Source organism: Abramis brama, assembly GCF_963993115.1.
Source record: "Abramis brama genome assembly, chromosome: 5".
NCBI classification, from domain to species: Eukaryota; Metazoa; Chordata; class Actinopteri; order Cypriniformes; family Leuciscidae; genus Abramis; species Abramis brama.
Window position 1 is genome coordinate 16,052,085 of NC_139967.1, and position 17,264 is coordinate 16,069,348.

General features: G+C 36.4%; 1 protein-coding gene across 19 annotated transcripts in view; it reads right to left on the reverse strand.

The window, feature by feature from the left end:
* Window positions 1-16,641, reverse strand: part of arvcfb (ARVCF delta catenin family member b) — a 199,531-nt gene extending 182,890 nt beyond the window's left edge. For 14 of the 19 annotated variants that reach the window (XM_084115230.1, XM_084115226.1, XM_084115215.1 and 11 more), the window contains exon 1: window positions 16,344-16,474. Coding sequence is in view for 1 of the 19 variants with exons in the window: in XM_084115218.1 (XP_083971344.1) it covers window positions 13,906-13,978 (73 nt within the window). In the remaining 18 variants the exon portion in view is untranslated. Of the gene's footprint in view, window positions 1-13,905; window positions 14,023-16,343 lie in introns of all 19 variants that reach the window. The other 5 variants (XM_084115259.1, XM_084115249.1, XM_084115218.1 and 2 more) reach the window with 4 other exon arrangements.
* Window positions 16,642-17,264: the final 623 nt, after the last annotated feature.

Sequence of the window (17,264 nt, forward strand, 5' to 3'; positions counted from 1 at the left end):
AGAGTGTATTCATATGAAAATCATGCCAGACAGTTTTTATTCAACTCTTTTCTTGCCCTCTGAGGCTTTCAAAGGTCAGAGATAGAGATTTTAGCAAAGATAATTGAGAAAATATAAAAGTAAGAGAAGAATGACAAATGAGTTGAGGAAATTCATCATTTTTCTTCAGAACGTTTATTTGAAATTATTTGAGAATCTTGGAAAAATTGGAGGCCTGAAACTGGCTCAAATCCATTTAACTTTAGAACCGTTGTGTCATCTGTGAGCTTTTAAAAGAGACTGAACTGCGTTACAATAGAAGGGACATTTAAAAACCATTTGGGAAGACGTGACAAACAGCTTTATCACAGAAAATACATTAGGCTTGAAGTTTAAAATTCACAATTCACTGCTCGAGTTTATTCCAGAATTTTCCATTCCAAGTTATTTACCTCTATTCCGCCACAGATATGAAGTGCAGTCTCCGTAACAGCTGAAAAGAAAACAGCCTGAACGCTAAAAATCGCTTCAACCCTTCACAAAACTTCCAATCAACCTTTCTCTCTCATCTGAGACTCTTCTGTTTCACAGAAGACTGTGAGGTGAAGGTGAACACGAGGGGGTCAGACCTTCGTCATCTCCACAGATCTTCTGCATCGCAGACGCACTGCAAATGTGGGAGGAAAGTGGGCTCTGTAGTTTGATCAGAGCTTCACTACAATACATCCGGCTTCCAGTATGCCACACAGCTGGCCTGAATGAGCCTCGTAACATTATTCACCGATATGTCACGGGTTATGCTCATAAAAGCCTCAGGCTTGCTGACTTCCTCCAGGGGCGCATGGAAAGGGATGCGTGTAATGCTTTCCACTGCCGCAGACAGCCTTGGAGAGTTCAGTTACAGTCCCATCCTATCTGACGGCTCCTCCGAGCTTTCGATGCATATTTGTTCAAAGGGCGCTTCTCTTGCCCTGTTTATGCAGCATGGTTTATTCAAACGATGACACACGTCTCCGATGGGGTGACAGGGCAGAATATAGGACAGAAAAAAACATAGCTGCAGTCTATGAATTAATGCCATGAAAAAAGGGCTCATCATGTCTCACATTATACCTTATTCTGTACATACATATATTGTCTATTTTACATATTGTGTATATTTATATTTATTTATTTTATATTTATTGTCTGTTTCTTGTCGCTGTCATTCTGTGCATTGGAAGCTTCTGGCACCAAAACAAATTGTGTAAGCATACTTGGCAATAAAGCTCATTCTGATTTTGATACAGAAAACATCTGGTGACAGAGATGATATATCAAAAGATGACATTCACGAGTGGGAAAGAAAGATATCCATATAGATTACCACAGACTTGTAATGATTATCTTCCTATAAGATCTGTGCAAATGGTCCTAAGGAAAGCTGTGGCACATTTTACCAGCACACATGTTCGAGCTAATATAAATAAAAAGATCTCCTCATCATGGCAGATAAAAGAAACGCTTTTATCTTGTATACAATAAATAAGATGACTGATGGAATATTCCATTCAACAGATGAAAGCAGAATGTGGATATTTATATAAATATCATTTATAATGAGAGAGAGAGAGAGAGAGAGAGAGAGAGAGAGAGAGAGAGAGAGAGAGAGAGAGAGAGATTATTGCCATGTAAACCAACTACCAACTACTACAGATCAGATTCAAAAATACCTTACATACATGCATAGTGTAATATGCATACATGAGAAGAAAGTTTTCCAGGCATATTTTCAGATATGTTAGAAAAGCAAACACTGCAGTTACACACTGCGGTGTCATCCTGAGAAGCTTCTGTAGTCAGCTGACTCTGTGGTTATGGCAACATTAACACTATATATGATGCTCTTTCTATCATAAACCTTATTATAAGTCAGTCTTTCATTGTGATTGGTCCTTATTTGTTTTTCTCCTGCTCCAACTGATTCACTGTTCTGTTCATTGTCCTTCTCGCCCTCCCTTCTCTACCCGGCTTTGTGAGTTTAAGTTAGAAAGCTTCTGATTGGGAAGCTTTCCCAAACAATCCTTCACCCGTACTGGGAGTAAACTGAGCTATGTTGCCCTAAGACTTGTGAATTGGCTACTGGCCTTTGGAACACATAGAACAGAAAAGTGAAGATATTATCCTGGCCGTAAAACAATATTTCTCTCAATAATGCCAGGAGAATGAGTTCACACTAGGGCTGACTTTTACATAATGCAAAAGCTAGGAGCTAGATGCAGGATTCACAAGTCGTGCTACAATCGATGGTGCTGCATTTATATTATTAACAAATAAAACATTTCTTAAAGAAACAGTTCAGCCAAACATAAACAAATCTGTCATTATTTACTCACCTTTACTTCGTCCTAAGCCCTATTCGCACGGGATTAGTATTACCTAGGGACCTCCGGTAATTTGTAATAATCGCAGAGGTCGTCTGTGATTTTTATCCCGTGCGAATCTGCCATGTCTGTAAAAATTCCCCCGAAAATTACCTACCGTATTTCGGCCAACACAGGGGTCCTCTGATAATACCAGTCCCGTGCGAATCCCCATGTCTGTGATTTGGGCTGTTTTTCTGTGAGCCTATCGTTTCCTAAAGAACGTAATAACCATTATGGGCCATTTAACAGTCCATTTTACGTCTGTATTAAAACTATATTAACAATAAAATCTCTCGATATGCTCTACTCCAATCCGATTATAGTTTTTCTCCAATAAAAACTATGAGGTGCTGCAAAAGAGAAAACAAACTACAGTTAAGACGTGATCCGGAAGCTCAACTCGGACCGTTGTCATGGAAACGTCAAATTAAGTATTTTGGCGCAACATGGAAGCTCTTTTGTAAAGTTTGGACGCTTTTTGTGGTAGTGTAACTTCTGTATCGTGGAGCATTTCTTTGTCTCACACAGCCTCTAAAGACGTCCATCCTGTAAGTATCTCAAGAAATCAAAGTGTGAAAGTAAAAATGATATAAAATGAAATAAACCAAATAAAATGAATAGAAAAACAAGCCTATCGCGACGTTTCGGTATTTATAATACCTTCTTCAGGCAGGCTTGTTGTAAATATGGACAAAGAATAAAATAAAAAGAAGATATATTATATATTTATACAATAATATGATATTCTATAATATATATAATATATTTCTCTAATAAATTGGTTTTAAATAAGTTATTTTATTGAATTGCAATACTGCAGCGCGATCTTCGTTTTAGCACGTTCAGCTAGTGAAGTGTGAATGGGTGGGCGCACGCTGTAAAGTCCGTAAACTCGAGGGAATTACGAACATTTATTTGCCCGTGTGAAAAGCCACCAAAAACACAGACGTCAGGGGGTAATTTTTTAATTACAGAGGTCCAGGGGTAATACTAATCCCGTGCGAATAGGGCTCTAAACCCATATTTTTTTCAAAGGAGTTCAAATGATGTTTTCAAATATTTCTGTTTTCCATGGACAAAAAATATAACACAAGTTTGGAACAACACGAAGAAGATAAAATAATGACAGACTTTTCGAATTAGATTCACATTCACTTTGATATTGTGAGTATTATATTTGTTCCTATACTGACACACTTGCAAGACTATGTCCTAGATGTGTCCAGTATATGTACTCCTGTGCACAAAAAAAGGCTGATGGCAGACTATATTATGATTCATGGTCTGAATCTGCACACATGCGCATATATAGCGTTCCTCCATTCTAATTTAGCACGCCTCAGTAAAAGCCACAATGCATTTCATCAGTGTTGAAGTAACAGACTTTTAGTTGGTTTGGCAGTAAATAAGGGAAACGGTATGCAAATGAACCAGAGAGGATTTGGCTAAAACATCCGACATTGGGAACATGGTCAGCTTGACAGAAGCTTAAAAAGTCTTGCAACCCCAGAAAGCAAGAGTCATTTCCTGTGCCAGCATGACAGATGAGCTCTCTAACCTGCTCTCTGAGTCTCTTTCTTTCTATGTGCACATCTGTCTTTTAGTGAAGGGTGATACCACTAACTTTCTTTTCAATCTGATATCAACCACCATCAAGGCCAATATCAAACTATCAATTGTCTCTATTAAAATAAAATAAAAATTATGATTTATGAGGATAAAATAGATCATTATGTCCACTGAACATTAAAAAAAACATTGACATTAAATAGACCTAAAACTGCAGATTATAATTTTTGGCTTCTTAACAACAATTATAGAACATGTGCACTCATTTAACATCATCTAAAAAGTCTAAAGTTAAATCAAACACCATAAAACCCCATTCATCTATGATAAAATGTCACATTTCATCCACAATTCAGTCAGATCATCAACTTTATGATCTACTTCCACTAACCAGAATTTACAGTTGAGTTCTGCAGAAACAAGACAATTAGACTCTAATTAAGACAAGAAGGGCCAATGATTTAAGTAACTCCGTCATTTCAATAGGTATCAAACTTTTTCCCGAATATGGATGTCTTTTTATAATTTCATTTACATACACTACTGTTCAAAGTTTCGGGTCAGTAAAATACAGTCAAGATTAAATCAGCATATTAGAATGATTTCTGGCCAATGAAAATGGATTCCATCACAGGAATAAATTACATATTTTTATATTTATATGTAAATATAAAAAGAAAACAGTTATTTAAAATTGTAATGATATTTCACAATATTACTGTTTTTACTGAATTTCTGATGAAAAAAATATTTTGAACAGTAGTGTATATTGTGATTATGATTCAGTGTTTTATCTGATGTTAATTTAATCCTTGTTTAGCAAAGCAAAAATTCACTTCAACATTTAGCTAGGTAGTCAGATAATGTTTCTTTTCCCTGTAATGACCTCTGGCAGGCACCGCTCTCTCCGTTTCTGTGACAGCTTGTGCTTTTCAGCATTTCTGTTTGTGTTCAGATGAGCGGAAGGACAGATAGTTGCTCAGCCATTTGCTAATAAACTTTATTTTTACTTTAAAGATTATAATACTCATAAACTGTCATGCTGCATGAAAATGAATTCCTTAGTAATTAAAAAAGAATAAACACTTATAATCAATGTTTTCATCTGAGAAACCTCTAAATGAAACATCACTATCTTAAGTACCAATATTTCAAGATTGATCTGCCCATCTCTACTCTGTCCCAGTCCTGCCAGGTTTACACCGTCAGCACACACTGTCCTTAGTGGGAAATTCACAATCACAGATTTGACACCTCTATATATCCAGTCGTCCACTAGTATTCATGTCCAGCTGGTCCAGCGTTCTTCATTTCCCCCTCTCCTCAGCACACACTGGACCAGGCTTCAGAGTTTGCCAAGGAAACCGGTACATGCATAAAGACACAGTGATAAGAAAGCTGGCAGTTCATCCTGCCACATCCAGCCTCTGACAGAGGCTTCCTTTCATTTCCTGCCCAGTCTTAAGCATTAGCAGAAAAGCATTTATCTGACAGCTTCTTTATGAGACCATTCAGGCAAACCTGCATGTAGCTCAGCAATCCTGTCTCCTGCTAAAAGACTTCAATGGCCATCAAGAGCTCTTCATGTCCCTGAAATACAGTGGGAAGCCACAGATCCAACAGGGGAGTGATACGGTAAACATCCTTTCATTAAAAAATACTTTCTGCAAATATTGATTTAATGTGAGGCAGGCAATGTTCAGACCTTCAATAGATGCATTTTTAAGAAAAGAGAGGCTGCAATAAGATGTTACAGTTAAAACAATGTTTTGTTTGTGCACTATGCAGGGGGGGGGGGGGGGGGGGGGGGTCAAAGACAAGCAAAAAATCCTGGTCATTAGAGCTATTAATCGTTTTTTCAAATGTGGTCGATTCGATATCCATTCTCAAAAGCCACAAATCAATATTTTTTTCCATATAGGATATTTCCGCAAACATTGGACATAATATCTGATTGATGTTAATCTTATTACTAGTCTTGTCCACTAGATGCCATCCTCATATTTACCTTGCGCTATTTTAATAACTATTTTATACATTTATTACTTTTTTGTGGTGGGGCCAGTGAAAAATTGAATTGAAAATCTCAAATTGAATTGAGATCTTGTAAATCGGAATCGAATCGGGACATCTGTATTGATTCATGAGAAATCAAATTCTTACACTTTCAAAACTTCAATGCAAAGAAAACAATTGTTTCTATTGCATCGCAAAAACTTCTCCAGTCCAAAAATAGCATCTGTTAAAACTAAGGCCCATAGTTTGTATAACAGCTCCTTTCACGAATACAGTCTTTACAAAAATACCATAGATGTAAGAAGTTTGCTTTAGGCAAATCGTATAGCTCTGTCGGAGTCGTTTACGGTAAGTTCCGCTGCTTTTACAGATTTTTCTATGTAAACATGCGCTTGACGGACTGGTAATGTTACAACTTCTGATATCAGAAAATTGACAGAACTGATTTACCAGTAAAAAGACGGAACATCGTTGCTTGTGTGAACATTTGTGTATTTACCGGAAAAGTTGTTCTGGTAATTTTATGGCATTTTACCGGGATTGCTGTGTGAATGTGTAGGGAGGACTAATGTGTACTGTGCACAACTGTGCACATTTTTCTAACTGTGCAAACTTTGTACGCTCAACTCACACATGTGCCTTGAAATTTTATTTCATTCAAAAGAGAAACAGAGAAGACAAAACAAGAACAACAAACTATTTGAGACCGCAACAATGCATCCACGTTGGCGAGCGCTTGTTTGAGGGGGTTAAGAGACACGCAACTCTAGTTTTAACAACAACAACAAAAAAACAAATACAAACGATTTTTGTATCATTTGAAAGGCTATGTGTTCGACTCTACACACATAAGCTAAGCTTTTACTTCAAAACTAAAGTACACTTGGGGCTTAACCTGCAACTGCAACTTGTTATGGATCTCCACAAATTAGGTTATATAATTCATATTCATGTCAGTAAAGTCTATTCAGTGTTTAAAACCTTTTCCCACCTATTCAGAGATAAGAATTAATGAGGAAGTCAAGAATGAAGGAAATAGCACCTGAAGTCTATTTATTTAAACAAGGCCCCTGATCATTTTAGTGTGGATCGTTTCATGAACCTGTCAAAGGCTTTGCATAGAAAGCCTGTGACTAAGATAGGCCAAGGCCATCTATATTTGACCCAACTACAAACCTCCAGACCATGAGTAAGCACAGTAAAACACTATATCTCATTTCACAGGTGAAGAAGTCCTAAAGGCACAGCAGCAAAAAAAAAAGCCTGTTTCGTTTAAAGTGTCAGAAAGAGAGAAAAATCATGATAGTACTTGGCGCAAAAAAAGCTTGACTAACAAAATAAATAAATATATTGTGAAATGACCTCTTTAGGAGAGCTGGCGTTTGAAATGTATTCAAAATAAAGTCTTAGCTAATCCCCAGCAATTCTGGCACGGCTGTGGTGAGTTGGAGAGCGTGGCTTTGCAATGTTGAGCAGAGTGTTTTCAGGGCACTGCTAATTAAACAAACCTTTCCAAAAAGTCATTTCTCACATCATAATTGCATTCGGTACTCAAGGAGGAGGAGAAACCAGCTATAAATAATGATAAAATTTGAAAACATGAAAGTACGTTTTGACTAATTATTGGCCAAATATCCAAATGGCACACCATTGGGAGCACTGAAAGCGGCTCCGCTCATCTGAGCTCAGAGTGAAGATCCATTTCAGAGAGGGCAGAGATCAGGCATGCCACACTGGGGCTCTGGGTCATGCTCCAACAAAGCAGTCTGGATCATTAGGACATTCCTTTCCCACAGCCTCTCCTCCAACAGACAACGCATACAAACATCATTAAAAAAACATCATTTATCTCAACTCAGAGAAGGGTGCCACGTAAAACTTTGGTTTAAGGGTTCAAAAATTTGTTCTTGAAATAAAAGGTTTTGCAGGCAACATATGCAAATATATAATTATATAATAAAATATGTTTTGCTGACCAGCATTTTGGATAATAGGCTACAAATAACGAAACAATCTAGAATTGCACAATATCAATCAATCATATTTGAATTGTGATCATGATTTTTAGCTGGTTATTTATTTAATTTTCATTTGGCATTCAAGTTATCTTGCATTGGTAACAAGCTTTCATGCTTGCGGTTGCCAGATGTCAAGAGTTTAAATTCCCCAATCAAAGCGTTTCTCTTAAATGGAATTATTTTCTGCCCAGTGTTTTACTTCCCAATGTTTCTGCGCAACATGGCAACCATGCGCATGCACTTTCTCCACACTGAGGGGAAAATAAACACCGATGATCTGAAAACACCAGCAAACATGTACATTGGAGTTTAGCAATCTTCTCTACTGTGGCATTTTGCTCAAATGAAAGCGTAATACAACCAGTCGGTTTTCTTTTCATTTCATGTGCGCAAATAAATCTGCAAGCAAACCTTAGTGATTACTTCTGAACATGAATCTAGACTATACAAAGACTCAATAGAAAGTCATTTTTGTTGTTGTGGTTTTAATAGAAAAAACCTTAACATAATTTGGAATTGTTGGAGTTAATATAAGGAATTTCACTGGTTTATTTTTGAAGAGATGTACCAGGTTTCATAATTTAAAGGGTGTTCATTTATCAGATAAATAATACATCAGGAAACTAGTTGAGGTAAAGTAAATTTTCTCTGGATTTGTGCTTATGAAAATTCTAAAATGACAATAATCATGATTAATCATGATTATAATTTTTGCGCAAAATCATCAAGATGGTTATCAGTTTTATCATGTAGACCTAAAACAAACCATGAACTAGTAAATGATCATTCCAAACGTCACCTATCCTGCAATATCAGCACTTTGCACAAATATGCCACTCTGCAGGTGCCCTCTCTGGTATAGCCAGGTGAACTAGCATCAGCTATTTAGTTCCTGTCCTGAGGCACACAGTGCAGTGTTTAACCTCTCTGGATGTTCCAGTGATTACAATTAAGCAGCTCTTATCAAGCCAGGGTTAATCCACACACACCATGACATCCACCGAAGGACAAGTCCCACCAGCCTGCTTGGACGGTGTCACTGGAACAGGGTCAAGTATGACAGGAAGCGTCTCCTCAGCCAAGTAGGATGTGGAGCGAGTGACGGAAGAAAGGGTTGGGAAATGAGAAGGGCATTGGGAAATGACTGGAAATTTCCACCAGATCACATTTTCATAAATCAAGCCCTTGTCCCAGCACAGTGCAGAGCAGAAGGGATTGGGAAAAGAGGATTAGTTGGGTGCAGCCCAAACACAGGAGTTAAAATGTTATCCAATATCATTCATACGAGAACGTGAGGACAGATGGATGGTGACTTTGCTGTGCAAGAGCAGAACAGCGAAGCTGGGGAAGTCTAAAATAACAGTGCTATTCAGAACAGGATTCTTTTGAATAGAAAATAAGTTACCTGCAATATCAAATGATTGACTGATGCATTTTTAAAGAATCTCACTGTATTGTCTTATAGCTTCACAGCAAGACACCACTGAGTCAATCAAATTACATAATCAGATTATTGTCAAATACGCCCACCATCATATCTAGTTCAAGAGAGGTAAAGGCATTTTGCGCTATCAAGGAAAGGTCCATGGTGAAAAACAACAATCTGAAGCATGTACTGTAACCACCTGTGCTCACTGGTAACATTTATGTGCATCAAATTAAAGTGGCTTCCCATCACTCAACAGTTAACGAGGGACATTTTATTTGTATTTGTTCAGAATGAACAATCTGAACATCTTAACTTCCACTGTGCCACAGATTAAAGATAAAGTGTGTAATTTTTCAATATTTTCTCCTGTACCAGCTTAATATTCAGAAACTCTAGTAAGTACCTACACTGTAAAAAAAAAAAAAACGTAAAAAAACGGCAATTTTCTGGCAGCAGGGGCGCCAGAAAATTTCTGTTAAAAAACGGAAAAATACTGTAAAAAAATGGTAATTTCTTTCCGTTGTTTTTACGGAAAAAAACTGTATATTTAACATTGGATTTCAGTAATATGATATAATGTTAATTTACCGTCCTATTGAAATATTAATATCTGTTTTGTACACTGATAACCACCAATCACAGCAGTGATGAGTCACATGATCAATCAAAGCTCAACACAAGCAGTTCTTCCACAAGAAAGTTAATACTAATATATATAGAAGCTGCACAGTGTCATTCACACAAACATTAAACACCATCATGGTAACACATGAAATTTTAAAAATGCAATAAACATTAATTTAACAACATTAAATGTAACATAAACCCCTAATGTACATAACTGATTAGAAAAAACGAAGAAAACTATGAAGAAACAAACATAGTTATTTCAACAAAAATACATCAAATGTGAAGTGTCTCAGGGAATTGTGGGAATGTCAATTTACGGTTTTTCACTGTAAATTATACAACGAGTTGTTTTTTCACTTTCAAAAACTGTAAATTTAACGGTATGTTACAGTAAAATTACATTAAATGTACCGTTAGATCTATCACAGTTATTTACCGTAAATAGTACGGAAACTTTCTGTTAACCAATTAACAGTTTTTCACTGTAGCATTTTTACAGTCTTTTACCGTTAAAATTACGATCATTTTTTACAGTGTATACCATTTATGTCCTGCCCAGTGCCAACATTACAGCTCCAATGCTGTGAGTTTGCGTATAATCATTTGCTTGACCAACTGAAAATGGGGAAATGTTGGGAAACTTGTTTAAAAAGAATCATAACTGCTGGTGACATTACATGGAAAAACACACTTTAGCTTTAAACATTGTAAATATCTGCAAGAGTCTGTAAAAGTCTGTAAAAGGGCAATTCGTAACAAAATCCCTGTGTAAGGTGAATCCTCATATGACATAAAATGTCAATTTTATATGTAAAAAAAAAAATATATATATATATATATATATGCACTATTCATATACCTACTGTAACAAATACTGTACTGTATTAAATAAAGACTTGTGCATCATTTTTAACCATTCATTCTTTGTAAAAAAAAAAAAAGAAAAAAAGAAGATAATTATTTTCATAAAGAATAGCATAAAGAAACTAATCTGGGACTGTCTTTTTAAAACAATACAATACAATATTTATTTATAAAGCACATTTAAAAACAACCAAGGCTGACCAAAGTTATTAAAAAATTATATTAATGTGAGAAAATTAAATCAAATTTTTATCTCCACAGTTGAACTGACAGCATTCAAAGCTGAAAACTAGGCTTTAATATTTTCAGATGCATTGTGAATGTGAGGCTGATAAAATCTTTAAACAAGCTACTTAACTATTGCATGAGCAATGAAAACTCATTTTGAAGATGTAGAAGCAAAACGTATGCCGCACCACTCAAACCTGAGGTAGGCCTGACATTTGTTAGACCTTCACAATCCAACAAACAGTCCCACAGCAGCACAAACAAAAGAAATATGTGCTCTACATACTAATTTTCTGCTCCCTGGAAATGTGTAGTGTGCAAATTCTTTTACATGATTTATCAGTTGATAAACCTAGAATAATGTTATTTAGGACAAAAAAACATTGATGCTCTGCTCTGAAATGCCATCAAAAAAGGCTATTTATCAGGAAGGTTTATTCAGAGCAGGTGCCACAAACTGTGCCAAGGAGAGTCAGTATCGCCCAGTCGTGGATTTTTGCAGCATACCAAATGGCCTGGGAGAGACGGGGCAAGCAGAGCTATCAGCAGGTGTGTGGCCATAAAGAGTCATTCACCCTCACAGGGAAACCTCTCACTGTCTCTTCTTTTCATCCAATGGCCATTTCGCTCAAAGATGGTCAAACAAACCGACAAAACTATTCACTGTTATCATACCGGATCACGATGTATGTATAACAAGTGATTGTTAGGTACGACTATTGCCACAGCTATGATTTGCTTACCTTTTGTCACATTTTCCATCAGTGTTTGGTGCAAACTAACACTATTAATTGGCTTTGTTCAAAAAAAAAAAAAAAATTATATTTATATATATATATATATATATATATATACTGTATATCATTTTTTTTTTTTTTTTTTTTTTTTTTTAATTAAAGAAAACGTTTTTTAAAAATAAGAGAATTTTTTGCTGCCATGCAACATTTTTATGAAATCCATTTTAGTTCACATAGTGTAACAGCGCAGAGCTTCTGGGTTGTAGGTCAGAACATAGGCTCACTATTGGCCAGCATCACATGCATCATACACATGACCAGCGTCGGCCAAAAGTGAGCCTACGTTCTGACGTACAACCCAGAAGCGCTGCGCTGTTACACTACTTGAACTCACTCAGAGGCCCACACAGATGAAAATTAATAGTTGAATAAAGTCGTTATTTTTTGTTTTTTTGCGCACAAAAAGTATTCTCGTCGCTTGATAAACTTTTGGTTGACCCACTGTAGTCACTTGGACTATTTGAAACATTGTCTTTACTAACTTTCTGGGCCGGCAAGTTTCAGTTACATAGAAGCCTATGGAGGAGTGAGACAGCTCTCAGATTTAATCAAAAATATCTTAATTTGTGTTCCGAAGATGAATGAAAGTCTTACGGGGTTGGAACCACATGAGGGTGAGTAATTACTGACAGAATTTTCATTTTTGGGTGAACTAACCCTTTAAAGAAGCCGTTTTTTAACCATTCAAAGTACAATGCAATATTGTTCTGGGCTGTCAGAATACACCCTTTCTTTGATCACTGTGTAAAATTCACTATGTAGTGAAGTGAATAGTGAACTAGTCAGTGGTTTAAAACACAGTACGCATGACGGCATAAGTGTGTGCAAAATGCCTAAATCGCTTTATGTTCTCTCATGCATCTCGTGAGTTCAGCACTGTGGTGGTGAGATGTCATGATAAACATGAGCAGTTTTCCTCAGCATCACGCTGACTCTTACATCATTACTATAGCAACCAATGCAGACACACCAGGTATAGGCTAAACAACACTGTCTGAACAAGCGAATCAAATCACATGTAAAATGACAATAAGGACCATCAGACCTAAAGATCGGATTTGAAAACCAAAATGGATTTGTGTGCACTGTGAACAAAGCCTTAGTGTATGAGTGTACATCACAGAACCAGCAAATAAATTGAGATTCAGTCAAAGAAAAGCTTACATAATGAAGACACTTCATTAACATGAAATGACTCTGAGTTCCAGGCAGGAGTCACTGAGGAATTTACATTACATAGTTATTGTTCCAAAGAATAGGGGCCTTACAGTCAAGGCCAAGACAATCATGGAAAAAAGAGATGGTGAGAGAAAAAGAGAAGCTTTAGAGACTTCCCATTAAAGTAGCTCAAACTCTAAAACTTCCTAATGATTTCCATATTCTACAAGTGAGATATGAAAAGTTGATAAAAAACAATCCTTCACACAATCCCTCTCATTATATGGACCCCAAAGGCAACTGACCCCCCCCCCCCCCCCCCCCCCCCAACATACTATACACTAAACAGAGGACATCAGTAAATTTATATTAATATTTATTAAAAACTAACATTAAATTACTGTTCTTTCACATTATATATTAGTAATATACCCCTAATATATATATATATACTGTATATATATATATATATATATATATATATATATATATATATATATATATACACACACACACACACACACATATATATATATATAATAAATGTTTCAATTGTAATTGTAAATTGTAAGCAGCATAACAATTTTCGACATTGACAGTCAATTTATACCAATGAACTATCGCATAGGAACCACAACTGAGTAGAATTAAGCTGCTGGACCCTCAACTCTTTATCACTTTGTTTATTTGAGCCATATTTCTTGTCCTTCTGATGGCCTAAAATGACTGATAGTTAAAATTCCCAACCCACTTCCTGACGAATACCCTGTGAAGTCCACTTCGCAGTAAACTACCAGCCAATGGGAACGTACCTTGAGGCTCATCCTCTCTTCTCTGTACGAGAGCCCTTTTTGCAGACTCAAGCTCAGCTCTGTCAGCTCTCATCCATCTGACTGAAGCAACATCACAATGTGATGAACTGCAAAATGCTGAAGAACAATAAAAACATAAGCATATGCTCCCCACTGGCCTGCTTTGCAACACTGTTTTGTTGCTTTATGAAGCTCTATAAATGCACCAAATTCTCTCCTCCTGATGCAAGAAGCAGCAAAACAAATGTGACAGCATCCATCCTTGAATTACATTAAAACAACGTTTTCAAAAACATGTATGACTTATTTAAATTATAAAATGGAACAAAGGGTAGCTCTTTGCATAGATCTGAAATTCTCCTGACAAGCAAAGCTGCTCAGTGTGCCATGAATGACAGCACTGCCTAATTTAACAAGCTCCCATCTCAACTGGGGTAAAAGAGTTTTTAAAGAACAGGAAAACTTAAATAGATCACAGAATTGTGTTAACATATGTTATCAATATGACACTAAGCCTTGTCAATAAAACAGTAGGTCTACTACAGCTAGTAAAGTGAATGTCATTGTCAAGTTAAGAATTAATTAGCCAACATGCAAAGTTGCACAGATACATACATCACACTAAGCCTAACTAAAGGATGAAGGGATAATGAATACGAGGCTTGATCACTCACTAGTCTGATTTGCACATTGATTATTACATGAAAGCATCTCCTTAAAAAAAACTGATTATAAAATATAACCTTATAATTGGAAATGCCAGTTGTATTACTTCATAAGACACTGCAAATGCAAATCACATCTCACTCCAGCTATCTTTTCACACTGCGTTTAACCCTTTTAAAAAGAAACGACATATTTGGAATCACAGCCATTTTGACGAACGAAAAAAAAAAACACATTTACAGCCAATCAAAATTCACCGGACTTTAAAGCGCGCGCTGCAATTGTTCACAGAGAATATACATGCGCGCGTTTATTATAAACAAAACGTTTGTCCGTTGGTGTGGACGCTTATACTTATCATTTATAGTTACCGTATTGTTCTTGTTGTGAACAACAGGCCTTAACACTGGGTTTTGAACAAAGACTTTGGTTTTGAATCCTTTGAGTTAGCATAGAATTGCAGTGTCAAAGGTAGCTATACAGAGTGAAATATTTCGGTTACAGTGAGTTGTTAAACATCAGCCACCCAATCATAAACTTAGCATCGCTTACCTCATTAAAAATGTATACGTTTTGTACTGTAGCAGAAACTTCCAAACGCTGTTTAGATTCAGCATCTAACTTACATTTCACATTCTATCAAACAAGCGCTTACCAAAACAGGTCGCGCGCACGTCAGCTGTGTTCGTCCAATCAGTGTTACTGACCTCATGAATATGCTAATAAGAACGTTATTTTACTGTTTACAAATTCACAGTAGCCTACAGTGTGAAATTTTGAAACTTAATTACCCACCATGATTATTTACTAATGCAGGCTAAAGTTTGGGCAGTGTGGACCCACCCCCACCCCTCAAAATCCTTCAAAATCCTTAAATGTAAGGAAAAAAAGTATATAATGTTAAAAAAATGTCATAATGTCGACCTGTTGGGATTCATCCAGAAGATGCGAAATTTAAATGTGCCATTTCAAACACTTGCCCAGACAAGTCCCTATAATTTATAATTTACGCTATTTTGATAATGATTTAGGCCTATTCTAATACATTAAAATAAAAAGCCGTTCTAAAAGATCGTTACTACTCTACTTGAAGCATAAAATAGAACAAGAGAACTCTTCTATTAGAATGATATCTTTGCTACACCTGAAATCGCGCCATATGCACTGACACCAGGAATCCCCTTTCTGACAGATGCAAAAAGCCTTGAAATGAAGGCTACGTCAGTTCTCATGAGTAACCAAACCAGAAACACTTTATTCATATTTGTTCGCATAATTCCAAATAATTCCCTTTAATGTGATGCTCTGGGTGTGAGAAAACTGATAAACGCTTCCTCGTGCGCTTCCCCCATCATAATCATAATCAAAAACGAGCACGATCGAATTAAAGGGCTGCATTTCACGAGCGCGCGTGTTACTATCAAGCATGACGCGCTGCCTCAAAACAACGAAGACAAATAGCCTACCAATTGTAGCCAAGTGATACATCTTCAAATGCTTTAAAGTAAACTATCACTAATTCATAATGAGATATCTGCAAACGCACAAAAACAAAAATGTATGTAATGTTTCTGCAATTAGAGCCGAGGAACTGCTCTCAATTGATAGTCAATAACCTACGCGAATCGCTCGATCAGTTGAGATACGCGTACACGCGAATTGAGTAGTACACATATAACCTAACGTTAGTGGTTTGTGAAATAAGTTATAATGTCGAGTTTAAATGATCACAGATAAAGAATATTGCTGCGCAAAAGAAAGAGTAATCTTACCTGTATCCTCTCTGCGAGTGAGTTGTGTAGGGACAGCAGCAGCACCAGCAGTAGCAGCAGCAGTTCAACTTGTCAACAGTATCAGCGGATGATTCCACGGTTAGCTTTACGAATCTCCGCGAGAAAACTCACTGCGTACTTTTTCGAATCAGCCGTGTTATTATTCAAAGGATATGTCTCATCGTAAATGTAAATAGTGGACGTGTAAAATGCCACGATGCTTTCCATCTAAACAACAAAAACCCTGGCAGTGTTATTGGATTCTTCCGAGGCTGGCTTTGCACACTACTACAACAGTACAGAGCTATACTCTCTGATACAGACTCTACAGAGATAGTGCAACGTTTTTTTAAAAAGACAAATCTGTCTAATTATTATTAAGACCCAACCTGCAAAAATAAACAAATACATATATATAATTAACAAATTACGAAATGTCAATGAAAAACAATAAAATGCGCAAATAAATAAATATCATAGGTCAAACATAATCTTTACACAATTTAGTGCTGACCTGTGATTTTTTATTTATTTATTAATGAACTCATTTAGGCTATTTATTACTTGCTATAATCTAAAATAATAATTCTTTATTTAATTCCGATTTCCAGTATGATAATGGAGGGTGGTCAGTTTACTCCTATTGGTTGGTTTGGTTTGGTGTTCCCAGAGCCATAGAGATGGCTTTGTGTGTTCCATGTAATGCCAGCGCCACCAACAAAATACACGAGACCACACCTAAGAGGCACTTTTAATATCATTAGCAATATAATAAAGAGGTTTCAGTAGCCTACTATTTGAAATGTCCTAATAAAATCTCGATTTCAGTCTTTGGGGAAAATATTTAAGTTGTCCCTATTTATTGGCGAATTCCTGCGATTGTTAAATCCCTGTCAATATATTTAATCACATATCAATAAT